General features: G+C 43.7%; 1 protein-coding gene across 2 annotated transcripts; it reads left to right on the top strand.

Annotated features, from left to right (window-relative positions):
* Positions 669–22,599, top strand: G3BP1 (G3BP stress granule assembly factor 1). 2 transcript variants are annotated; one of them, XM_021410140.1, is made up of 12 exons: positions 669–825; positions 13,366–13,479; positions 14,099–14,180; positions 14,520–14,693; positions 15,472–15,562; positions 16,032–16,125; positions 16,488–16,692; positions 17,441–17,542; positions 18,106–18,217; positions 18,609–18,734; positions 18,843–18,952; positions 21,507–22,599. In XM_021410140.1, the coding sequence occupies exons 2-12, from the start codon at positions 13,385–13,387 to the stop codon at positions 21,711–21,713; spliced, it is 1,398 nt and encodes a 465-aa protein (XP_021265815.1). In that variant the 5' UTR covers positions 669–825; positions 13,366–13,384; the 3' UTR covers positions 21,714–22,599. The 2 variants fall into 2 exon arrangements, with proteins under 2 accessions (XP_021265815.1, XP_021265814.1); XM_021410139.1 differs by having other exon boundaries at positions 18,822–18,952.

Genomic DNA, 25,917 nt, shown 5'->3' with positions numbered 1-25,917 from the left:
CAGCAGGCCTGCTCAGGCCATCTGCCTGCTTCTCCTCCATTCTGCTCTCCTCAGCATTCAAGGACCTGCACTATGTGCAGTTCAGATGGGGCTCCATGGGCCGGAGGAGGCCCAGTGGTTCTATGGGGAGCTCGCGGCCTGCTCGAAGTGATAGCCCAGGCCAGCCCCAGCGCCGCCATCTTGGCCACCATCCGCTCTCCTCCAGCAGGGGGTGATGCGAGGCACCCAGTACCGCCCCACTCGCGGGCTTACTGTCCCTTTAAGGACTCCGGGGCGTGCCTGTCCGTCAGAGCCCGCCGCGCTCTCCCATTGGTCGCCGTGCCTCGTGCCGCACGGGGTTTCCGCCCCTATCTATAACGGGGTTTACCAGCACCTTCTCAAGGGCGCTGCAGTGCGCCTCAACCACACTACCGCGTCACGCCTGTCCCGCCCTTCGCGCCTGGTCGCGCGGGCAGCGTCGTCCTATTGGCTACAAGGAAAGTCCATCAAGTCTCGTCCCACCTCGGCAGGGAGAACCTCGCCGCCCATTGGTTCGGGTCGGTGTCGGTCAATCTCCTGGCCCCCGCGGAGCCAGGCCGCGTGGTTGATGGAGTGAGCTGCCATTCAGTCACCCGCCCGCCTCCTTTCCCCTCTCTGGACCAATCGGCGTCCGAGTGAGGGAGAGCGGGGCGCTCTGATTGGTGGAGCCGCCTCCCGCCGGGCTAGGCTGCGCGCCGGATATATCTAGCCGGCGGCAGAGCACGCCGTTGCGTGAGGTGCTTCTCGTCCGCCGGGCAGGCCTGTGGTGAAGCGACGCCTCCCGCTCCCGTCCCGCTCCGCCCGCAGGTGAGGGGGAGGGCCCGCGGTGGGCGGGAGGGAATTGGCGGCGGGGCCGCAGCCTCGCGGGACGGTTGAGGGCCGCGTGCACCGGACGACCCCCTCCCCCAACCAAGCTGCCCCCCCCTTCTCCACCCCCCCCCAGCCCCCGGGCTAGGCCGTGGCCTGGAGGGTGGATGGGGATGGGGATGGGGTAGCGCTGCGACCCCCGCGCGTTCCTGGCCCCCGCCCCGCGGTGAGGCCCGCCCGCCCGGCCCCGGTGCGGCTTTGTGGGCAGCGCGGCGGGGAGGGCTCCTCCGTGGGCGCTCCGAGCGGGGCACCGCGGGCCTGCAGCGCCCTTAGGGCCTTCTCCGGGGGGCGTGGGGCTGAGGGGCGTCGCTCGGGAGTGGTTACCGGCCGTGGAGCGGGGGGGGGAGAGCGGGCCCGCGTTATGCGGATCGGGATGCGGGGCTGCGAGCTTTGTTCTCGGCTCTACGCGCTGCGTGTTTATTATTATTATTATTCTCCTTCTTCCATCCTATGCCTTTTCTTTATTTTGTGTGTTTTTTGGGGAGGAGGGAGGGGCGGTGTGAGGTAACCCAGCGCCCGGCGTGGGGCTGGACGAGCTCAGCGGTCCCTCCGGGCCGCGAGCAGCGCGGTGCCACATGCGCGGTGGCGGGGCCGTGCCCGGCGCTGGGAGCGCGGGGATGGAGGAGCGCGGCGCACCCCCGCTGCCCGCATGACCTTGGCTGGGGCGGGATCGAGCCAAGATTTAAAGCAGTGCTCGTGTGAAGGCTGCTCAGCCTCCTGCAGGGCCCTGAATGCGCCTGGGAGAGGGGGGGGAAACAACAGCGGAAAGGCTTTGGTATCATCCACGTGCGCTTCGCTCTTGATCTGGGTGATCTTATGAGTTACTAATTTTAACGGGAGTACCTGATGGCCTCTTTTGTTAAGGCTTGTGTACATATAGCGAGCATTCGCTGTGAAAACAATGACTTGTTTTTCTCGCCACAATTGGCTGAAAGCAGCATTTGCAGCAAGCCGCCATATTTCCAGGGTATGCTATTTTTGTCCAGCCTGTGCTCCCCAGGATGAAGTGACAGCTTTAGGAAACGTGGGCAGAGCTATCGAGCTCTGGAAGCTCGTGCTTTCAGGTGCCCTGAACCGAACACGGTGTGTGTGTGTTGGGCTGTTTTCCTCTAACAAGGCTGTATGGATGGGCATCAAAAAGAGAAGGGAGTGCAAAGGCTGACAGGCAAAAACTGCACTTATGTTCTAAAATCTTTTGGCCTTGTTTTCACTTTTTAATAAAAACTTTTCTGTAAAGAAAAGGCCTAATCACTTTGTTAAAAGGTAGTTCCGTGATAATTCTGTGGAACTGTTATAAGCACGTGGGCATCCTGTGAACTTGGCTCACCTCTTCCAGAGGTGTTTGAGTCAATATATTCAGCGAAGTTAAGTCTTCATTCAATGCATTTACTTCAGTCAGTATATTTAGAGAAATTCATTATCCCATTTTTGAGATAAAAATGGCTTAGTAGACCTTATAGCTGAATATAAGGTTAGTTCTTAGTATTTATGTGTTTAGGGGTCTTATACTCCAGGTCTCACAGAGCATCTTTGTGATAAAAATCTCTAGGTTTTTTGATAGTAATGCCTATTCCAGGGATTAGTTTGCCTGAAAGACAGTGTTAAAACACACTGGAAAGTGGGGTTCTGCAGAGTCTTAAAAAGAATCACATCCACTTTAGAACTTCAGCAGATGTATATCTTATTTTAAAGTGTAAATCATCTTTTAAAAAGAATCTTGTGTACATCAAATTTGGTTGAATGATGGTTGCTATTTCTCGAGTTGTTGGAAATACACAACTGCCTTTTTAAATGTTTTCTAAATGTGAATCCATTTGGTTGAAGCCAGAGAACATAGTTAAAGAAAACCTGGCAGATGGGGTTTCCTTTGTGTGTGTTGGTCAGGTTAACCATCAGGATCTGTTACTTATTTTTTTTTTGTGATGATCTAAGAACCGAAAACAAAGTGTAGGGAGAACTTTTTACACCATAATAATAGAGCCCACCTTTTCCCTTCTGCTCTGCTGTCCATTTTTCTGCTGACACAGCAGCATCAGCTGAGTTTGTCGTACCACTAATGATAGCCAGGGTTTGGCCACCTTAGTGTTTGGTTTTTTTAAACATGAGATCTTTAGGCACCTGATAAAGCAGGAGGCTCTTTGCTCCTGATTTCTGTGTATTTATGCATGGTCTTTAGAGAATGTATTGCAGGAGTTTGAGTTTGGTATCCCAATTTACACTTCATAGAAACAATTAGTTCAGAAAGAGCCAAACTCTGCTAGCATTTTTGATAGGATTATCGTTCACTTTCTGTAGTGTCTGAGGACGGATCTGAAAGCTGGTGCAGAAAGCCAGCAGTTTCCCTTTTCTCCTTGCAAACGGTTATAGTGTATACTGACGAACATGCTTTAATGAAAGTACAATAAATAAAACACAGGTAGTGTTACTGTATGTGCATATTGATGGCTCTGCTCATAACTTTTAATCTCATGAATGCTCTCTCAACATAAACGGCCTGCTGGAAAACAAGACTTGAATTATAGTGGTTTAATATTAAACTTGGGCCTTTTTGCCCATCTGAGGAATGTGACGGAGGAAAAATCAAAGAGGAAATCAAAGTAGAGCAGGGCTTTGGGTGGTGCTGGTTGTTAGTGTAGTCTGCTGTATTTATTTGAAATAAACCAAAGGGGGGGGGGGGGGAAGTGATAGTTTTGCCTAGAAGAGTGGATCCTTTTTATGGATGCCTGTGTAAGATATCCAGAATTGATGTGAAGCCAGTGGCAACTAATGGACCTGATAATCTTAAGCTCACTGAGTAGTTAAAACTGGAAAAATGCTACCCCCACCAAACAAAACCCCTTATCTTCAGCTACTCAGAATGCCTAAAACCTTGCGGGCAGCGAATATTCTACTGGTCTGGAGTCCTAGTTTTGCTATATTAAGACTGGATCTCTTCCAGGAAGGCATAGCTGGTGGAGTACTTGCTTTGAGAGCTGGGAGATGGTGAGCTGTCAGTTATGGAGCTCTTCACAGATTTGTACATTCCTTACTGAGGCAAATATGAAATACTGAATTTTAAAGCATTGGTGGCCATTTTCCGCTTCCTTCTGTGTTGCCTCCTACTGTCTCTACTTCAGCTTATGGTTGTTTATTATGCTGATTTGTTTTGTTTATGAAAGTCTTAACAATGTATCCAGGATGGATCGGTCAGAGTTGGCTGATCCAAGTATCTGAGGTTTAACAGCCTTCTGTGGCAAAATGGACAGCAGTGCTGTAGTTGACTCTTGAAAGGTATCTAGAAAGCATTTTATTAGACCTTAATTCTTGTGACTTGAATCCAAATGGGAGTGAGCTTGAGTTTCACAGTAATATCTGTGTCGCTAGGTGTTCTAATCTGCTTCATCTGAGTGCTCGTGAGTAACTTTTCTCTTTGAGAAGCTGCAGTGGAGCCAAATGGAAAAATCGCAGAGCTAAGAGAAGAGGACTGGAGCTGCTGCCAACTTCATCGAGTTGTTGGAGCAGCTCTTGGATGTCAAAACAAAACCTGTTCTAATGGCAAAATCATAGGGTTTAAGTTGCTACTTAATAGAGAAGCAGTTTAGACTCAAAGCTGACTGTAACTTTTCATTAAGAAAATAATTGATAAACAATTCAGGTTATCTCTATCCCTTAAGAATTAAACTTGCATGGCTAAAATGTGTGGAGAAAGGATTCTTCTCGTCATAGAATAAGTGAAGTTGGAACGTGTCCAGTTAGATACGAAAATCCTTCACCCTGGTTGGGAAGAATAGCCTCTTTGGGAGGATCTGATCTTTCAGATTAAAAGTGTAGGAATATTTCTGTGAATTTTCAAGGCTTTGAGGTTTGAGAGAACTCAGATTTTCAAGAGGAATTAATTTTGGATTTCTGTCAAATCACAAGGACCGGTTTCTATAATGCTTAATGCAGTGTAGCTAACTTGTGATCATCTGAGGTGTACTGGTTGTGCTCAAGGCAGATTATCTTAGTTTCTTGTACAGGGACTTGTTGCAGCAGTCTTCCTTAGCTTGTTTTATTTTGGTATCAGGACACTTCCAGTTTACTCCATGAAAGTGAAGCAGGATATAAGCAGCCCAAGAAGCGTTCTAGTACGAAGAGGAAATGGAATGAGGCATGTGCCGCTTGTATTGGAGCTGTTTGCTAACATTGCATCCCTGGTTACAGCTTCTCAATAGTAAAAGTGCATGTCCAGATATGAACAATGGAGTTCAAAGGGTAGTATGTCTGGAGGTTGTTGTGATGGTCTTTGGGGGGGGTGGGACTCCAAACTGTCTTGGGGTGCTCTAAAAACAATGGCTATTTACAGACCTGTATGGTGACACCTGCTGCAGGTGAAAACTGGCTTTCGCTGCTTCCCTAAGAAGATTCCCCCCCCCCAGCTATTGGACTTCAGTTTGTACCTGTGAGACTATGTACAACTCTGCTTTCAATAGCTGAGTCCTTCAGGAGGAATTCAGAAAAGCAGCATCAGTTCAGACCTCTCTTGCTTTTTGGACCTCTAGAACCTCTAGAAAGATCACAGATTAAGATGTATAGTATGGTGCCTTGGTATTTTTTTTTCAGTCAGTGCATATTAGATATTAGGAACTTAAATTTGTGTGCTCCCTGGAGCTTCTTCCTTACCTGTTCTGTGTCACCTTTGTGTAATGAGTGACGTGCAGCTTCTGGTAACTTGCTGAGAGATGCAAACATTTTGTGTTCCCCTATCATAGGTCTGTAGTGCACATTATTGAAACGAAAGTAACTAATATGCCTGTGAAAGTCAGTGTTTTATCTGTTGGTAACATAAGAAATAACTTGGCGTCAGTCTTCTGAGTTGGGGCATTTTTCTCCAGTGGTACAGAACAGCAGCACTTTCCAAAAAGTAATGTTAAATACCCCAGTGGCAGTGTGCAGTGAGCTTCTCACAGTTGGCTGTAAAATGTGATCTGCCATGGGTGTAAGGCAGCTGTTGTGAACATTACCTCTCCAATAAAACTCATTTCTTGATGATAATTTTAAGCAGGAGCGCAGATGCTTCTGCTGAAGTGTTATCCCTCTGCATGTAGCAACTTTACCGGTTTTGCTGAATAAAAGGAGTGATTGAGGGGAAAAAATAGGAAATTGGAAGCCACTTGAAAAAAGCTTTAAAAAGGAGGAGTAGGGAAAATAAAACACGTGGAGTAGACCCTACATTCAGGAAAGGGGAAGTGTCTTGTCGGTGAGGGCTAAGAAAACTGGTGGGAAACACTTGTGATATCACTTACCTCTATGTTATTATTGTAACATATATTCTAAGTTAGATCCCTTTCTTCTCCTTTCCCTTTTAAACAGAACTTAATTTGCTGCCCATCTTTGGGCAGTCAGTGGGCCTTGATGCTCCTGACTACAGGGGTAGTATGTACTTTATCTTCCTGCTTCACCGTTCCTTGGTGCCCAGGTACAGATGCTGCTCTCAACCAGCTTCAGTTATGCGTTGGGTCGTCTTTGTATCCTGTTTCTCTGCTTTTGATCTTAATGTTCTTGAAGTTGTATTCCTCTGAAGTGTCACTGTTCATTTAGATTCTGACTAATAGCAATAAAAATCACAAGATTGTCTCTTTCTTGCTTGGCAGAGCTGAACACTACGAGAAATGCTGAATGTCGACTGGAAACTGTCAGACTCCATCACATCCATGTACTTGTGGCTCCCACTTAGCCTGTGTTTTTGCTAACAAACCTGACTTCTAGAATGACAGCCCTTCTGCAGCACCTCATGGTTTATTTGTATTTTTAGAGTGTTCAAGGGGCTGTGTGTTGCCCCTGGGTGAGGTTTCCCATCTGCCCCTGGTGAGCAGGGCTTTTCAATGCTAGCATGGGCATTGTTGAATGTAATTCTGAACAACTTCTTTTTAGTTTTGTAATAGAAACATTTAATTACAGGTAACATTGGATGCTTTCTTATCCTGATTGTTTGGATAGCCTGAATAGAAAACAGTGAAGCTTTGGAGTTATTTCTTGATTACAGATGGTACGATGTCCAGCTTTTCTGTAGTGTCCTCCATTGGTATGTATCAAAGACTGTTAGGAAGTGGTTCAGATATTGCTCTGCCTTCCTGCAGTATCATGTTAATAGAGCTCACCTGAGGATGGTGCATTCTGGTTCTGGACTGACTTCTACATTTCAGCTCTTCAATGCCTCACATACCCTGTGAAGCACTCCCTCTGTGTAGATAGTGTGACTGTTGTACAGAAAATGCCATTCTTTATAACAAATGGAGAAAAGGCTATGAAGTTTAAGGATCATCCAGATATGCATCCTGAAGACTGTTACTAAAGGCTCATCTGTGCAGTGTGTTCTGGACTGCATGCTGCTTTCCTCTTTGAGGAGTACCTGCTTCTAGAATTTCCTAGGCAATACTTAATTCCTTTGGACTGTATTAGTGTTCGAGGAGTTACTAAGACTTGAATGCTGATCATCTCACAAAGTTTGTTCTTTAAAGCTTTCATTATTCTTTGGACAAGCTATCCCATCACTGAACTTTCAGCATTTGCCTTCAGAGTATCTTGCCTCCTCTGACATAGTGCTGCCTTCTAAGATTTTTCAGACAGAATGCTTTTCATCTGACTCTGTCAAAATATAAAAAAAATAGAAGTAGCTACAGGCAGGTATGCAATGGCCTCTATATAAAATGCAGGCTGTATTGCTGTGGTAGTGCTCCTTGTGGCACTGTACTTCTGGCTTCTGCGTGATGCCTCTAGTGAGGCTCTGATCTTCTAAAGGAGATTGATGTTTTGAAACTTCTGTTGCCTTCTCATTTGAACTGCTTTTCCAGCACTTAATAGTTTGGTCTTGAGGTGAACAACAGGTTGTTCTTTCTTCCTTCTTTCCCTCAGATAGTTAAGACTGTTTTAAAATAAGAAGGGCATCTCACATCTCAGTGTATCTGATATCTTGTTTTTAAATATGCATATCCTTGGAGAGGCTTACATTACTCTTCCTACTTGAGAGAAAGCTGGTGCCATGAGATAAATCCCTGGATGAGACAGGCTCTGGAATTTGCCTAGTGATGCAAGTTTAGCTTGTTTGTGTTTCATTGTTCACTCTAATGTTTTGTGTCTCAGTTCATACAGGTACTGGCTCTTTTTTTTTTTTTGCTTAATCAGCAGCAGTAGCAAACACTAGTCATGTAAAATAGTGGAGGGTGGAATTAACTGGAGTTCTTTCTTTTGTTGATTAACTTCTATTGTAAGTCATGCTTGCTGGAAGCACATTGGGGCACTTTTGTCACTATTTGTACTGGCTGTTTTTTCAGAGCAGCAAGTTTATCTGCTTCTAATGCTGGCCATGTATATAGAGGGAGAGAGATTGTGGCTTTGAATATGCTCACCTAAGCACTTTAAGAAATCTAAAATGATACTTAACGTGACCTTATTAACTGTTGATCAAACCTTTTAAAGTCCAGCCAAACTGCAATTTGCATCTCTGTGCTGTGGTGTGCTTAGATGCAGGCACCTCTCTTTCACGTGAGCTCCTCTGGGTGTTTCTTAACTCTTTTTATGTGAAGGAATTAATTGATATGAAAATAAGGGAGTTGAGTCGTGTGAGGAGTTTGGCATTCCTGGTTTAAAGGGGCAAAATATCTCTGTATAGGGAGCACAGTTAGAGCATCTCAGTTACTTTTCTATATTTAGAGGGAAAGTTGCAAAAATGAAGGATATTAATTCTACTTGGGAGAAGTTGATTAGTGTTGGAAGCAGTGTAGCAGCTCTGGTAGTATCTTAGTCAGTTAAACCTGTAATTAAAAGCATGAGGGGGGGGAAACTGTTTTGGTGCTCTGTAAAATGCACCAATTTGTTGAGATGGACTCATTTGATATTACATTCTTGCTTATGTAGCACACCAGCAGCCTAACGAGCATGTGGAACTGCTGTAGGGTTGTTCCCTCTACCTGCTGTGTAATATTCCACTCAGACAGATCTGGGATGCACTGTGGGCTTCCTGACAGACTGCTGCTTCTGTTGGAATAGAAGTTAAAAATATGGATGTGAAAAGAGCAGAGGACAGAGGCACCAGGATGATATGAAAAACAAACTGGCCTGTTCGGAATAGGCTCCAAATTAAGAATTGTACTTGTCTTTGTTAGTACAGTCATTTTTATTGACAGAAGATAATGAAAATCGCTGTGTGCTTGAGGAAATGAAATTTGTTTTATTCTAGCCGGCAAGATTTACTTCGGTGGAGTTTGGTCCTCTGGCTTGTCACATCACGTGGAGTGGGTCCTGTTGTCCTGAGAACTTGAAGGCTGTAGTGTTTGTTAGAGGTGTGTGTTCTACGTGGGCAGTATGGAAGAAACAAGACTGAGACTTAGGAGTTTTTCTAAATGTAGACAGCCAGTGGTCAGTTGATTTCTTTTTTGCAGTTGTATAGTAATTGGGTGAGAAGACACTAACCGATGAACTAGCTGTTCTTTGACCCTATTAATTTTGTGGCTGCTAATGGGTTCTCTGGACCTAAATCTAAATTTAATACACCATTTGCATAAATGGCTCTACTTTACATAACTGTACTTTAGAAATTCAGTGCCTAGCATTGATTTTCTGCCAAGTAGGAACACTGTAACAGATGGCGGAATTTTCCACCAGCCAGGTGATAACCACTGTAAAGGAGGTATTTGTCTTCCCCTAAGTCTCTTGGCTTAAGGAATGGGATCGGTTACACTGCAGAATTGTTACAAAACATTTGCTGTCATTTGAGTTATTTTGTGCTTGACAGATATGGAGTAATAGGAATGTGTGTTTCTGTATTTTAAATCATCAAATTTTCAGCTTTTCCTGTGAACACCCTTTCATCTCAATTGACAAAAATGTGTGGATAAGCTTCTCTCAGGAGCAGTGCAGTGATAGCCCAGACGTTTGGTCCTGTCACGTTCTGTGCTCGATAAAATATTTGCCGTTATTCGTGGGTCAAGGAATAGAGGAGCAGTAGAAATTGCTTGGAGTAGTAGGGAGCAAGTACTATCTGGAGGTGCTTGGCGTGTATCGTTCAGGTTGTGCTGGCTGGAGATCAGGAACAGATGGCTGCTGGCAGAATAGCAGCAGGTGCAGCCGGAGTGAAAACAGATTGCTGTCCTCTGCTCAGGTCATGCAAAGGTTTTTCCCGTTTCTTTTTGGATCTTAATGAGAACTGGGCTCTCTGCTATTCTTTCTGTAGTAAGAGTCAGTTCTGATAGGGCTTCTTGGGCATCTTCCCTTTCAGTAGGAAGATCCTTTATATTTACAAGACTATATATATGAGATGTAATCACAAGCCACTGCCTTCTGTATGCCTTCAGTACAGTAAGTCAGAACAGCACTGGAGATGGGAGTGCTAGTGGGCTCCCACAGGTGAGGACTTGTACTGTGAGCTGTTCAGATCTGAGTGTAGCATTTAACAGAATTGAGTAGGAGGTCTTTGGACAGCAGTGAGAATGAGCCTGGATTCTGGAGGGGTGTTTGGAAAGGGTGATGCCCTCCCCATAGCCTCACCTTCACCCAGAAAAAGAAAAGAGGAGTGAACAAGCAGCTCGTGTATGTTTTATATGGAGCCCTTGTGCTTGGTGATCTGAGGGGATGCTCTAGGACTGTTTCTGAAGTGTAAGCTCATGGCACAGAGGCAGGGTTCTTCTGTGCAGCAGTTTTGCATTGCCAGTTAAACCAGCCGAGTCTAAATGTGAAGGTGTTGTCTGCCACTTGCTCCCTCTCCTTCAGGGTCCTTCTGCTGCTTGCTGTGATAGTGTTTCAGAAGTGCTTTGCAGGAAGTGGCTACATGAGGAAACCAGCAATGGTACTCACAGCTTACCCTTAATTTCCCTGTGGGGTAATGCCTGATATGTTGTAGGGATCTTACGTAATGCATGCTTGAAGGCATTCAGTTTCATAGATTTGAGGGTTTGTTTAGTTACTCCAGTCCGTGCTGTGTCTTGGACATCTGTATATGTAATATACTGTGCTTACAATCGAAAGGTTTCTTTAAAACCACAGATACTGAGAACTTCCTAAAATGAAAGTGATCTGCAGAATCTGAGCATCTCCTGCAGGGCAGAGCCAGCTGTGGCACATCACTTGCTTAGCAGTTAGCTTGTGAATAGAGTGAAACAATGGAAAGCTTCTTAATGTATTGAAAAGCCTTCTTCAGTTCTGGGTAACTTTTGGTCTTGCCTGCTCTGCACACTGTCCTGTAAGTAGTTTTTCCTTGTCTGGTGTTGATGCTTGTACTTCCTATTGAAAGAGTGGGAGCTTTGTATATGTATGCCCTCTGGAGCCTGTCAGATCTTCCTCCCCTGTATTTAAACTTCGAAAAAGTGCATTTCTAAGATAGGATGAGTAGACTTCGTTTCTTTTTAGACTTGAAGTGAAAAGATGGTATGAATAACTCCAGTCCTTTTTATGTTAAAAGCAGAGCAATACATGTCAGTGTATGCAGAACTCTACCAAATCTTGTTGGCTTAGTCACAGTGTTGTATATCTTCTGTTCCAAACCTTAAGCTGCATACCTCCTGAGATAGGAGTTGATGTACTGTATCTCCATGTAGCCAATTCTTTCTGACCATTGCTGGCTGTCGGGATCACATCCTCAAATGTGTTATTTGTATATTCTGCCTCTGTGGTTGAATATTGCCTTATGTCTTTTGTTTACAGTATGTTTGGTATTAGACTATGGTTTGATACAGAAGAAGTGTGCCAGCCTCCACTGGATTCAGCTTTATGTGATATCCTGTGCTCTGAGTCTGGTTTATTTCCTTTGGGGTTTGAAGCTTGTGTTTCATGTTTGTGATCCATCCTGCAGTGTGGTTGGTTCCTTTGCAGACCTGCATGTGACGTGCATTTGGGCTGTCAGTGTAATGGCCTATCCTGGTAGGTCAGCTCTGCTGAAGTTGTAATTTGTCATTGGCTCTTAGCATTTGAGGGACTCCTTGACTGAAGTACAACAAATACAATGAAAGTATCATATGAGATTCTGGAGTGAACTGGAACAAGGCTTAGAGCAATTCAGAGGAAAGGCAATCTGAGTGAAGCCAGGGAGGAACAGATGAGAGCTGTGGGCAACTCAGGGTAAAGGATGCTGTCTTGTGCAGTGACAGAAGAGCTTGTTCCAGCATAACTGCCAAGGCTTGCGCTTTGCGGACTCCATCAGGGTTGGTCTGAGCTAGCTTAGCTTGACTTATTTCTAGATAGCACTGCTACTTCTGGAGGCTTACAGCTGTAGTATTTAACAAAAGCAGATAAACACAAATTCAGGAGACATCATTCACATCATTCTCTTTTTTCGTAGCGGGCTTACGTCAGTAGTGTATTGGTTTTGATTTGCAGCACGCTCCTTAAGTATCTGCATACTGCATTTGTGTACCATTTGTATGGGGACGTTTGTGTAGGGGAAGCGTTCAGTAGGTCAGTAATAGAGAGAAAGTTCTCTCTGTTTTTACATCTAGATCTTAATGTCCTTGTGCTAGCATCTGCTTGACTCATTGCAGGTACCATTGTGAACTCTTTACTGTCAGCACTACAAAGCCAGAATAGTTGCAGGAAAACTGACTACCATGTAGCCTATGAGACATCAACAGCAAAACTGTCAGCTAAGCACCCATTCTGCTACCTTTTGGTATCACAGGTAACAGAACACAAAGCAGAAAACCTAATTTTCCTTATATCAGGAAGAATATACTGTGGTGCTTTTTTTTTGAACTGTTTGTATGAGTCCTTGAACAGAAGGAAACAGAGATGCATGCTATGTAATATTTCCACAAAGGCTTCTTTCTTACAATTTAGGCAAATTGAAATGAGATAGGAGGTACCTAGATCAATTTGTTCCTTGGCCTAGGAGTGGTGCTGTGCATCTTACCTTCTGGATTTAAGTGATAGTAGACTTGAGTTCAGGAGAAATAAGGGAAGAGCAGCGTGCAGTTGTTTGTAGCACAGTAACTTTGATAGCATCTGATATTCTTCCAGTGCTTGCTGCTCCCAAGCAGCCAGTGCTGCACTGCTGATAAAAATAGATTGGACTTTTTCTGACCTTTTATAAATGCCCTTAATACAGTAGCACAGGCTTTACTTTGAAACGTATGACTTTTAATTCTGATTGTGAAGTCAAGTGAGGTAAGTAGAACTTGGATCAACTGGTAAATGACTTAGCTACTTAGCAAATCCTCTTGGAGAACCATACGTGTTTGCTACCTGCATTTTGCGGAGGAAATGTAGGATGACTAAATGCTGGAATGCTATGAGGTAATGTCCCTTGCCTGTGCAGCCTCTCCCACCACTGGTTTGCTCCCCTGCAGTCCTCTCCCTCTCTTCAGCACCAAAGATTGATGACTCTGAAAATACACTGGTTAAACTGCTTACTGTGTAAAACTGCTAATAGGTTTTGGTGTGTGCTTTCCACTGTGATTATGTGGCTTATGCTGTCTGGATGGGAACAGCAACACAAAAATGCTACTGTTTGATAGAGCTTTTGATTTTCTTTAGTTTTCAGTTGACCAAAGAAATGGTGATGGAGAAGCCAAGTCCCCTGCTGGTCGGGCGGGAGTTTGTGAGGCAGTACTATACTCTGCTGAACCAGGCACCTGACTATTTGCACAGGTAAAGCTCCTGCTTCACTTCATAATCAGTTTTTCTATGTGATTTTTCTTAAATTGTATGTTAAAAATCAGTAAACAAACTTATTCCTGTGTCTTAGCTTCATTTTTGAAGATAGTTGCATTTTATTTCATTGTGCTTTGAGATGGTATTCAAACAGTTTTTTGAAACATTCCTTCTAATCTCAGGAACTCTTAAAAGGCTTTTCAGACCTTTTTTCTGCTTAAGTGGACAGCTGACCTCTATTTGGACCAGAGAAAGTTTAGGACATGTTGTGGACTTGAGTTCTAGCCTTTATCTGCTGTCAGAATGTAGTCCCGTGATATTTGGCTTCAGCTTGTAATCAATACTTATAAAATGGGTAACTTACCTGCAGTGCTTTAATTACTGTAGATGAACAAAGTAATACTACTACTTCTTGCCTCAAACTTTAAGCCAGAGCTTGAGGGAAGCCTCCAGTGTCCTGTGTGTTAGGGTACTATGTTTCTTTGCAGCCTTTATGGAGGAGAACAGACTTGCACCATCTAGTTCCTATGAGAGACTTCACTGCTGGCTGTTATTGTTTGGGTACCTGTTGTACCTGAACACTACAGCTTACTCAGGAGAACTTTCTTTCCAACAGGTTTTATGGAAAGAACTCTTCCTATGTCCATGGTGGCTTGGATTCCAATGGAAAACCAGCTGATGCAGTCTATGGGCAATCTGTAAGTATCTGGAAAAACTTACTGTCATTTCCTTCTTTCTTGTCTCCTTTGTGCTTGAGACACATAACCAGCTGTGAGTTATCCACTTTGTCAAATGGCTTCTTGTAGGAAAAAGGGGAGAAACAACTGCTTAATTTTACACAGCAATAGTCAATCAAGATACGCTTCCTTTTGTTGAAGTTCATAGTGTAAAATAGCCTGCAAAGCAAATGTAGAGCTTGCTGCCAAACTTTCTTGCTTGAGTTTGGGAATATAAGTGTTCTGTTTTATCTTTCTTTGGAAGCTGCTGATTTAGCAGAAGTGACTTTGGCAGTGTAACCTGTATCCTGTCCTTTATAGGATATCCACAAGAAGGTGCTGTCGTTAAACTTCAAGGACTGCCACACAAAGATCCGTCACGTGGATGCCCATGCTACTCTCAATGATGGTGTTGTGGTGCAGGTGATGGGAGAGCTCTCCAATAACATGCAGCCGGTGCGCAGGTTCATGCAAACATTTGTACTTGCACCTGAGGTATGCTATACTGTGCTGGCATTATTGTAGTGCTCATACTATCGTGTCAAGATTTGAGTCCTGTTTCAGTGTTGGAGTCTCAAGTGTTGTACTGGGAGGGTAGTTTACCATGCAGTTGGGTAGGAGTACTCTGCAAATTCTTAAGGAATTCGTACTACTTCCATATGTTCATCAGTTAACCTTGGGTGTCATCATTACAGACGTAAATACCCTGACTTGTGGCTTCTTGGTATTTAGAACACTTTTATGCATTCTTTAAAGTTGTTCTATCCTTAGTTTGCTTTCCTAGCTACTTCTTGCATTGGGCAAAGACTAGTGAGAAGAGGAAAAGGCTTTCTGTCCCTTGAGGACGGGATTTAGATTGTCTTGTTTGGTAAAGCGCTTACTTGGCATTTTGAGGTGGCTTTCAAAATAAACACTTTCCTTGAACAAAATCATAGTGGAAAAAGTGAGGATTGCAAGTTCACTTTATTTTTCAGTTTGTCTTGCAGCTAAGAATTAGTACCTTGAATCACAGAATGCTCTGCTTGCTGGTGGTGTTGTCAGCTATAAGAATAAAAAGCATTAAATTTCCTGTTGATTCATGCATGCTTGAGTTCCTAGCATGATGCTATCTTCTTATCTCCATTGTGCACTTTTTAAAAGGAAGCAAGTTTGATCTTTTATATCTAAGGTGGGGAAAGGATGACTTGCTCCAACTGTTCTTGTTTTGTTACTTTAGGTTTTGATATTACAGTTAATTACATTAAATGAGTCCCCCCCCCCTTTTTGCTTCTAGGGTTCTGTTGCAAACAAATTTTATGTCCACAATGATATCTTCCGCTACCAAGATGAAGTTTTTGGTGACTCTGACACTGAGCCTCCTGAAGGTAAGTACCAGCAGACTTTGTCTGATTCTGTTGGTGCTTGTGCCTGGGTGTGTTTTAGTGCTTCATTTCCGACCTAGAGGAAGTCTGTTTTTACAGCATTCTGTAATGGCATTCTGGGTCTTTTCCTTGACTGTAGTTTTATCCTTTTATCACTCTGCTATCTGTAGTTATTTTTCTGGTATCTTCTCTTTCTATTGAAAGAGCTGTAAGACCTTTTTTGAGCAGCAGCGATCAGATTTGTAGGCAACAGTTGTTTTCTGGAGTATTTAGAAAATGTTATTTGATGTCAGACAAAAGTGAGTAACTGAAGTGGAAGCATAGCTGTAAGGAAGTATCTGTTTAGTGTCATGTTTTGATAGTGCTTCCTTATTTGTGCTCCTCTGCAGAGACTTCAAATGTGTGTTGGTGGGAGATGAGTTGGAATTGAATGCTAAAGCTGTGTGGTGTTTTTTCTTCTAACTTCATTTAGAATCAGAGGAAGAAGGGGAGGAACCTGAGGAGAGACAACAAACACCTGAGGCTGTTCCTGATGATACCAGTGCTTATTATGAGCAGACTGTCAGGTAATAATTTTACTAGATGAAGTTAGATGGTAATACTGACTACTTATGGAACAAATAGTATGAATTTACTGCTACGTATGGTTTTTCCCTTCTGACAGTTGAAAGACAGCTGGAACTTAAATGCTGTTAGGCTTAGTGCAGGGACTCCAGATTATCACAAGATGTAATGCTTTGGTCTGTAGTGTAATAATGTGAAGCTGGCGTGCTTGTACAATGTAGCTTTATTTAGATTAGCTTTGTTCTTCCTCTTTAATGAAATGTAGTTGGCTTCTATATTGAACAAGTAGCATTCCTTATTACCCAGTAATCTAATCAGATGCAGTAAATACCACCCTTGCCTGTTTTTCTTGTGGTGCTAATAGCAATGACATTGAAGAACACCTGGAAGAGACAACTGCAGAGGCAGAGCCTGAGCCAGAGCCAGAACCTGAACAGGAACCTGAGCCAGAGGTGCAGGAAGAAAAATCTGAGCCTGTGTTGGAGGAATCGGCTCCAGAAGAAACTGTGGAGAAGAGTCCTTCTCCAGCTCCTGCTGATCCAGCTCCTGCAGTGCAAGAAGACTCCAGGGTAATAACAATGTGACTCTTTTTTTAAGTTTCATCAGAATGTTTGACACTCTGCTTGGTTCATTTCTTGCTCAAGTGGGGGAAGTATCTGGAATTAGATTCAAGTCTTTAAATGCTGTAGCTCTTTCCTATGGCCAGATTGTTCTTTTCATGACCAGTTGCCTTCTTCCCATTGGCTTTTATACAACAGATGTTGAACTTCTAGGTGGTGACTACTTGACTAAATTGCTATGATCTAAAGGAATGCTTTGTAAACTTTGGAGGTGTTGGAACTGTGGTAATAGCAAGAGGCTCAGTTTCTTAGATTCTTAGTTTGTAAACAGAACTTCTGAAATTCTTGGCAGACTGTAACCAAGATGCTGAATCAGGAAAATGGTTGAGATGTGACTTTATTCCTAGCTGGTGGTTTTTTCTTTTGTTACTCTCTAGTGTCAAGGGAGTCAACTTTTAGCAGATGAGTATTCTAGGAAGCAGTACTTTGATTAACCTTATTGTAGTACTTGGTGCTAGGCTGTTGCTTTCTCATATTTCAATGCTACTTGGATTTCAGAAATAGGTTAGAAGTGTGATTCTGTTATTGTATGTAATACTATGTCTTCTGAATTGGGATGATTTGAAGGAAATTGTGGGGAAGCAGATAGTGGTTCAATCCATAATGTCATGGATTAATTAAGAGTTTGTTACTATTACCATCTCTATTAGCTGTATCATCAGGAATATGGAATTGAGTTAAATCTTTATTTCTTTAGACATTTTCTTGGGCATCAGTAACCAGTAAGAACCTTCCTCCCAGTGGAGCTGTTCCAGTATCAGGAATACCACCTCATGTTGTGAAAGTACCAGTCTCACAGGTAGGAATCCAGCACCCAAAGCTGCTTCCCTGCTGCACTGGCTGGCAGGAAGCTGAGATGGTGAAAGAGCAGTGAAATCAATGTGATGATGAGTTGAATTCTTAGGCTCTGAAGACTGTCCAACTCAGTGTTCCATGGTGGGTGTCATAAATGTTATTCCTTGGTTTTTGGACTGAGGAGTAATTCCTTGAACAGAAAAGAGATCATGACTGCTGATTATATCTACAGTCTAAAACAAATGCACTTAACAGGAGAGGCGACTTCTCTAATGTTTTTCCTTTGCCTATTGATGAACAAGGTTTGGTCATGAAATGAGTGTATTGTAATAGAGCCATACTTTAGGCAGTCACTTCTTATGCAGTTATGTGTGGAGTGACTTGGAAATTTTAACTTGATGTGGAGTGCCACAGCCTAACATGTATTTAGTCACTGGTGAAAAGAATGGAATTCAGACTTCTGACTCAATTTTCAAGAGAACTGATAAATTACTTGATAGGGAGCTCTTAAAAGCTCTACTGTTATGTTTTATTCTTGCATAATAATTCTCTTTTGAATTTATACAGCCCCGTCCTGAGGCAAAGCCTGAATCTCAGACCCCACCACAGAGACCTCAGAGGGATCAGAGAGTGAGGGAGCAGCGAACAAGCATCCCCCCACAGAGGGGTCCTAGGCCAAGTAAGAAAAGCTACAGAATGTAAAACGTTTCTGCTCTTTGATTTGGTGGTTTTGGGGAATCAGTAATACAAGAGTTTTCGAAGTCTCATTAACAGTGAGTATTTCTACTTACCTGGCTATTAAATGGTTTGGGTCTGAATGTCTGCCAAGCTCTAGAGTTTTTTTTAGCATTCTCTGAAGTTTCCAGGTTTTTATTCAGTATTTGCTTTCAGTCAGATGACAGAAAGCAAGCAGCTGCAAAATGCCTGGTGTAGGGTGCTTACCTTCCTATAATAAATTAGTAGACAGTTTGAATTCTGATTTTTTTTTTGTAAGGTGCTAATTCTAACTGATGTTATTCACATTTGTTTGTGGGAACTGGCTTTTCTTAAACTTCACTCTTCTGTTCAAGTTCGTGAGGGTGAACAAGGTGATGTGGAAACAAGGCGGATTGTGAGGTACCCGGACAGTCACCAGCTGTTTGTTGGGAACCTTCCCCATGATGTGGATAAAAGTGAACTAAAGGACTTTTTCCAAAGTAAGTTGGTAGTTCTACTCTACTCCTCGGGGTTTGGGGTTGTAGCCATTGGTGTGGTCAACAGAGCATTCTAATGTATGACCCAAGAACTTGGCTCTTCTCTTGCAGGCTATGGCAATGTTGTTGAACTGCGCATCAACAGTGGTGGAAAGCTCCCCAATTTTGGGTTTGTGGTGTTTGATGATCCTGAACCAGTTCAGAAGATCCTTAGCAACAGGGTAAATAAACTTTCAGTCAGTGGCTTGTTGCTCTGTTAGTAACAGGCAATGTTTTCCAGATGCTTCTAACACAAAAGGTGGTATTCTCTTGATCACTTTCTAATTTTACAGTGTTCTCAAGTAAGTGAAGTGTCTTTCCCTCCTATGCTGAGACCTGTACAGCATTTTTACAGATAGCCTTTTGTTGTCAAAGCAGCTTGTAATGACTTAAGTGAATGTAAACTTGCTCATTACAGAGGCTTTTTTCCAAGGGAAGTTGTTGAGCTCTACACAGGAAGCAGGCAAATAGCTTTCAGGGAGACAGGGCAGAGTCCGATCCTGGGGACAAGTAGGATCTTTTCTTACTCAGTTGTTGACAAAAGGGGTCAAGAGGGGAAAAAACTAGTGCTCAGGTTTCTTCTAACAAAGGAAAAGTACCTGCTTAGTTTGTCAGCAGTGATTGTTTGTGGAAGGTGTACATCCCGTGCCTGTGTGGGATGACAGTAGGCAGTGAATCTGGATGCACCTGAACTGTGTGGTGTGCTGCCTTACAGCAGGGTTATTTCAGCAGATAGTGGCATCCTTCTTTTCTTCATTACTGTATGACTACTACCCCTGTATTTCTGGCCTTAAATTGAAAGGTAGCTTATCATAGAATGGCTTAGGTTGGGAGGGACCTTTAAAGGTCATCTAGTTCCAACCTCCCTACTATGGACAGGGTTTCAGCTGCTAGATCAGGGTCTCTTTCAACCTGGCCTTGAATGCCTCCAGAGATGGGGCTTCAACAACTTCTCTAGGCAGACTTCTGTTCCTTGAGGTTCAGTTTGAGATTAGGATATCTTGTGTGGTTAGGCACCTTTAGCTGTGGAGTGCCAGCAGCATTTCTAGCAGTGTTTGAGTTAGTATTGTTGGGCTTCATATGCATTATAGAAGCTCTTGAAGGGAGCTGGTAATTTAAGATCTTAGTACTGATAGAGTTGCTTCCTTAAATGCTTTCCTGTTGTTGTGGAGAGAGCAGTTCCAGTGTGGTCTAAGGTAAAGTCTGAAATGGGTGACTTGAAACCATTGCTAAAAGTAGGTTGGGTCGATCTGACTTTGACCTGAATTGGTTTGGGAGCAAATAGTTCAGTGGCAGTGGGTCCTGAGGATGTTTCTTGTCCACAACTGTTGTGCATACAGCACCTTTAGTAGTGACTTAAACTTGCGTGTTTGAGCTCTTGAATTAAAACGAGAAAAGTCCATTTGTGAGCCCTTTTGCAGTGGGAGAAGTAGCTAAGGGCTGAGTGCTGGACTTTGTGTGCAGGGAGTACAATACCAGAGGCATGCTCAGCTGGGGTATTTGTGGCCTTTGTGTACTTGTTCTAATTATTCCACTCTGTCTGGAGCCAGAGAACAAAGTGGATGCTGAATTCTTAGACTTGGAATGTGTAATAAGCTTTCTAAGTTCATTCAGAGTATCTTTCATGCAGGCTCATGTAAGTGCTTAAATTATAATGAATGGACATGCTTTTCTAAAATTAGATTTTTTTAAATACATAAATCACTGAAAGCAATTTTACACACCTCCTACCTTGCTTTGAAGAGCACTAAATTTTGTTGCTTTGCAAGTAGACCCAGTGCTTTGGGCAAAAATGTGTCCTGAAACATTAGAGTGAAGTGAAAGACTTCCTTGGCCTGCATAGCAAGGTGGTAGAGAGGGTCTGACATTCTTCATGCCATAGGATAAAGTCATCTGGGACTCTGCGCGGTGACAGACTGAATTGGTGCATATCAATGAGATCAGGTTACTTTTAATAGTTCAGTTCTTTTTCTAAGAGGTATCAGAATGCTTAGCACTCAACTTTTATGTTGTGTTTGCAGAAGTATCACTTTTCCACATCTTTTCGTCTTCTCTAGCCAAGCACAGGACTGGTTATACAGTTTGATTATTAGAAATCAAACTTCCACTTGTGCCTCCAGCACAAGGACGTGGAGCTCTTGGAAAGAGTTCAGAGAAGGGCCACCAAGATGATCAGAGGGCTGGAGCACCTCTCCTATGAGGAAAGGTTGAGGGAACTGGGCTTGTTTAGTTCGGAGAAGAGAAGGCTCTGGGGAGACCTCATTGTGGCCTTCCAATACTTGAAGGGAGCATGTAAACAGGAGGGGGATCGATTGTGAGGGTGGATAGCGATAGGACAAGGGGGAATGGTTTTAAGCTGAGACAGGGGAGATTTAGGTTAGATATTAGGAGGAAGTTTTTCACACAGAGGGTGGTGAGGCACTGGAACAGGTTGCCCAGGGAGGTTGTGGACGCCCCATCCCTGGAGGCGTTCAAGGCCAGGCTGGACGTGGCTCTGGGCAGCCTGGTCTAGTGGTTGGCGACCCTGCACTTAACAGGGGGGTTGAGACTCGATGATCTTTGAGGTCCTTTTCAACCCAGGCCGTTCTATGATTCTATGAAAATAGCCATGGTCAGTCACGAGCACTTCTCTTTCCCTGGTTGGAAAGGAGGGGATGAGAGAAGGCCGCAGAAACCTGCTCGACTTTGGAGACCACCAGACGAGTTGTTAATGCGAATATTTTCTCTTTTTTACAGCCCATCATGTTCAGGGGAGAGGTGCGCTTGAATGTGGAGGAGAAGAAAACACGAGCTGCCAGGGAGGGTGACCGCAGAGATAACAGACCCCGTGGACCTGGAGGCACTCGCGGGGGGCTGGGAGGTGGGATTCGAGGGCCTCCACGTGGAGGAATGTCCCAGAAGCCAGGATTTGGAGCTGGAAGGGGGATCGGGCAACGCCAGTGAATGCATCGCGGATGTTGACACGGTGGTGCAACCCCTTTTTACCTGCAGATTTGTGAATTTCAGCCTTGGGTATCTTGGAATGTGGCCCTAGCCTGTTATAGACTGCTACGTTTGATACTATTTTGGCCCCTTTTTGTTTGTGTTATGGTTTTGTGATTTTTTTTTTCTAGTCCTTGTCCCAGATACCAGCTTTGTGGAACAACGCTTTAGGAAAAGTGGATTTTAAAAAGAACAGAACTGAATTTCCTTGCTCACCTCAAACTTACGGACTGGATTTTTTTGGTACCAGTGATCTTTCCTAGAAGAAATGTCTTTTTGTTTGTTCTTTTTTTTTTTTCCTTCCCCTCTCTACTGAATTTGGGTGCATTTCAGTCAGTGGAATAATATTTCACGTGCATGCGTTCAAGAGCCTATAGGAAAACATAGTACTTGGCAAGTATTTCAAGGGCAGGAAAATAAAACTTTGATTTATCCCTTGGGGGTCCATACGAACATCATCTGATCTGGAGATGTTGCCACTTGAAAAATTGACGTTCACCTTTCTCCTTGTGGCGCTGTAAAAGTGGAATAATGAGTATCCATAGAATCCTCTCTTTTTTTCTTTTGATACATGATCACGGAAAAGAATTCTAACTGCTGTTTTACCACTTTAAAATTGTGGATTGTGGGATAGGTTTTAAATGTCTAGAACTTGACTCTCAAAACACTTTTCCTGAACTTGTGGAATTTTTTTATTGAAATAGGGAGGTTTTTTCATGTTTAGTTTGTATTTGTATAAAAAAAAAAGCAAAATTGTTGTGCCTTCTATTTATCTCTCATTCCAGTCTTGGCAAATTGTTTAAAAAAAAGTAATAAAAATAAAAAAGGTCTAGATTTGCTTTATCAAGTCAAGAGTACATTGGAGTTCTTCCAAGGGGAAGATGTCCTTGCTTCTGTCGCTAGGTTTGCCAGGTAGAGGTGGTTGTAGCTCAAGTCTTTAATGCTGTCTGTTCTTCCTCAGTTTGATGGCACTGAATAGTCAAAAACAAGGATTTTGTGGATGCAGAGTTCAAAAAAAAAAAAAATCCTGCTTTGGAGGCTGGGCAGTTTCCATTAGCGATGCTGTAGAAGTACTTCCGTCACGTTCTTCAAGTTTCTCTCTGCTGTAAGTGGTAGTTATTTTTGCCAGTTAGGCATTAATTTAATTCCCTGCTTCTGCCAGACCTGATAGATGGAGTAAGCACAGAAGGTGCCTCTCTGTCTTGGAGCTGATATGTTGGACGCTCTCCAGTACTCCTACAGAAGTTGAAACTGATAAAATAAATTTCAGTTAAGGGGATTTAAGCTCATGCTATACAAAACCACATTATATTTCTGTGTAAATATCTGGCTAAAAATGGCAGTCTTGAGTTTACACCAGACCTCAGAGTTCTTGATAGTACGCAAGAACTGAGTAGTAGTCTTCTTCATCTGTGTTAGGGTTTATTGTTTCCACGTTTCCTTGGTGTATTAATATAACCTCTGTGCAGATGCAGTGTGGGTTTCTTGAGCTCTGTTTGCTCTAAAGCCAGAGAAAACTGCCCTCCTGCAAAGGGAGGTAGGTGTTACAGACCAGGAACTGGCTGTCACTTTCTTGCCAAACGTGGTTGAACCTGGTTGTACCAAATGTCAGTAGAGCGTTGGGGTTTGTTCTGTTTTGGCTTCATCTTTAGTGCTGCAGCGTTTCCCTCCTTACCAGTGCTTCCCCGATGTCTTGGTGAAGTGAAGGAGAGCTGAAGCACAGCAGCAGTAACAGCTGTGGTGCGTGCCCTCTCGCAGCCAGAAGGACTGGAAATGTGAACTGCTTCCTCTTGTGGTGGTAACTGGTATTTATTTGTTTCTTTTCTAAAGAAACTTCCCGTTAGGAATGACCATCGCGTGAAGGTGTGCGACAGAACTGTTTCACTGAGCTGTCCTTGTCTGTGATTTCCTTTTTATTTCTCGTATGTTGTTTCTAGTGTTCTTGATGTTAAATCCAAGACTGCAGTAACAGGTTGCGCTTCCCAGCTGTGGAGGTGCTATTAATAAAAGTTTCTATTGCTCTTAAAATCTGTGAAAGCATCCGTAAACCTGAAAAAAAAACTTTTCAGTAGTGGAGTTAGACAGTTCTGGCTCATTTCATCTATGTTGAGAAATGGCTGAGGAATGTCAGCAAGGAACTGAAGCCTGTAAAGTGTATGCTTGTTTTTGTATTAATCATTCTTGATATGTTAAACAGTAAGACCTGGGGAGTGATCTTGTCAGAGAAGACGACAGGTAAAATAAAATATTTACAGAAACCTTTTTCTTGGGGGTATCTTGTGCAGAAACACTTCTGAGAAGGAGGTTACACTGACAGCATCTCAAACAAAACATGGAGCGGCTCCGAAAGATGTCTTTGTTTTGTGTTTGTGGTTCTGTGCTCACCAAAGAATCAACCATGCTGGGCAGACCTGTAAAATGTCAGGCTGGCTTTTTTTGCTTAAAGCTCAGTAGCCTCGTGCCCTCCTGGTTCGTGCGTTGTCTGCGCTGTTAAAACCTTGGTAGCTATTGTGTGAAGTCTTCAATGCGTTGCATGCTTTAATGGGGAAGCTGTGATTTGGCTGGCTGTGACTGCACCAGGCTGGAGGACCTACAACAAAAACAGCATCTAGTGTCTGAAGTCCAGTAACTTCTGGGACAGAAAATGCCACAAGGGGATTTCAGAGCACCTCTGGTTTCATCCGAACGATGGATCTTGGGTTCTTGGAAGTATTCTTGATGTCCGGTGTGCTACGGAATACCAAGTGGTAGTGAAAGTTGGTCAGGCCTGTGCTGGGCTGCTCCCTCACCTGCCACAATAACGTGCACAGTGCAAGGCCCACCTCCCAGCCCTTACCTTAACTCTGATCTCCTGAGGGCACGGCACTGCTTCTGGGTATGCCTGCTGAGATCTGCCCTGCGCTCTTCTGACTGATCTTAATAGCATAGGATGAGTTGTGTAGAAATGTGTTTTATGTTCAGCTATGCTTGCTACCACTCAAAGCAGAACAGAAAGCTATTCTTCCTGTGCTGCACTTGCATTAGTTACTTGTGCAAAGCCCTTCACCAGTTTCACCCTCTCTTCTTGTGCAGGAGAAAATGCCTGGAGTGTCTTTAAGCCCAGGCTCATGTGCATGGGGTTGTTGTATAAAGCCAAACTGAAATTCCTGTTTGGGATTGTGAGTGTTCTGCAGTCAGATTCAGGCAGGGATCACATAGTGGTGCTGCAGGGCCCTGGTGACAGCTGCCTCTTCTGAGGAATCTGCTGAGAGCGGAAGCTCCTGTGCTCCTGCCTGGCTGTGCTATGTGCTCTTGGGAGCCTGCTTTCCTTGGTGAGAAGGATGGTTCTCGGTGCGAGCGTCGAGGTTCTGAGTTGGTCTCAGCAGTGTGTGGTTCTGCATCTGACATCTCTGAACGAACTGTTTTTAGTTCTTCCTTTATGTGCTGCCTGGGGCCAAGAGCAGATGACACACTGCCAATTTCCCTAATTACTTCCTGCTGAAGCATGCGCAGATTATCTCAGTGATTATTTCATTTCCATGCAGTGCCGTTCCTCCCTTGGTTGGCAACGCGGCAAAACTACTCTCAAGATCCTGACGATGTATTTGTGTGTTGTGTGGGAGATGGGTTAAAGGCTGTGTGAGTGGTGAGGTATTCCCAGCTTCTGTTGGGAGATACAAACCCACAATCTAAGTACTTCCAAGCTCCATTCCTTGGAGATAACAGACCATGAACTACTGCCGTGCTCTCAGAGTTGAAGGGCAGGATGTTGCCCTGTGTTCCACCTCAAACTCCCACTTGCCATGCCAGCTGGACCTGCTGCTGCACCGATGGTTTCAGGTGTGATGAGGCTTGTGACTGTTGAAGGGAAAATACTTAATCTTGTCTGTCTTCTCGATTCAATGTCAGCTTATGTCCCAAAATACCCTTTAGGGTGTCTGCACTGTGGTAGGTTCATTTCCTAAAGGATTTTAAGGTGATCTATAAAGAATGCTGTGTGGTAGCTTGCAGAAAGGCACGGGGAAATCACCCCTTTGCTTTCTTGATGTGACTCCTGGCCTTGTGAGTGAAGCTTCTTGCCAGGACCTGCTGCAGCTTGTGTGGGATTTTTAAGGCCTAGCTGGGCTCTATAGGAGGGACCACTGTCATGAGACTCACTTCAAAATCCAGGATACTGTGAAGGTAC

Source organism: Numida meleagris, chromosome 12 (genome assembly GCF_002078875.1).
Source record: "Numida meleagris isolate 19003 breed g44 Domestic line chromosome 12, NumMel1.0, whole genome shotgun sequence".
Classification (NCBI taxonomy): domain Eukaryota; kingdom Metazoa; phylum Chordata; class Aves; order Galliformes; family Numididae; genus Numida; species Numida meleagris.
This window is presented reverse-complemented; position numbering and strand designations above follow the sequence as displayed.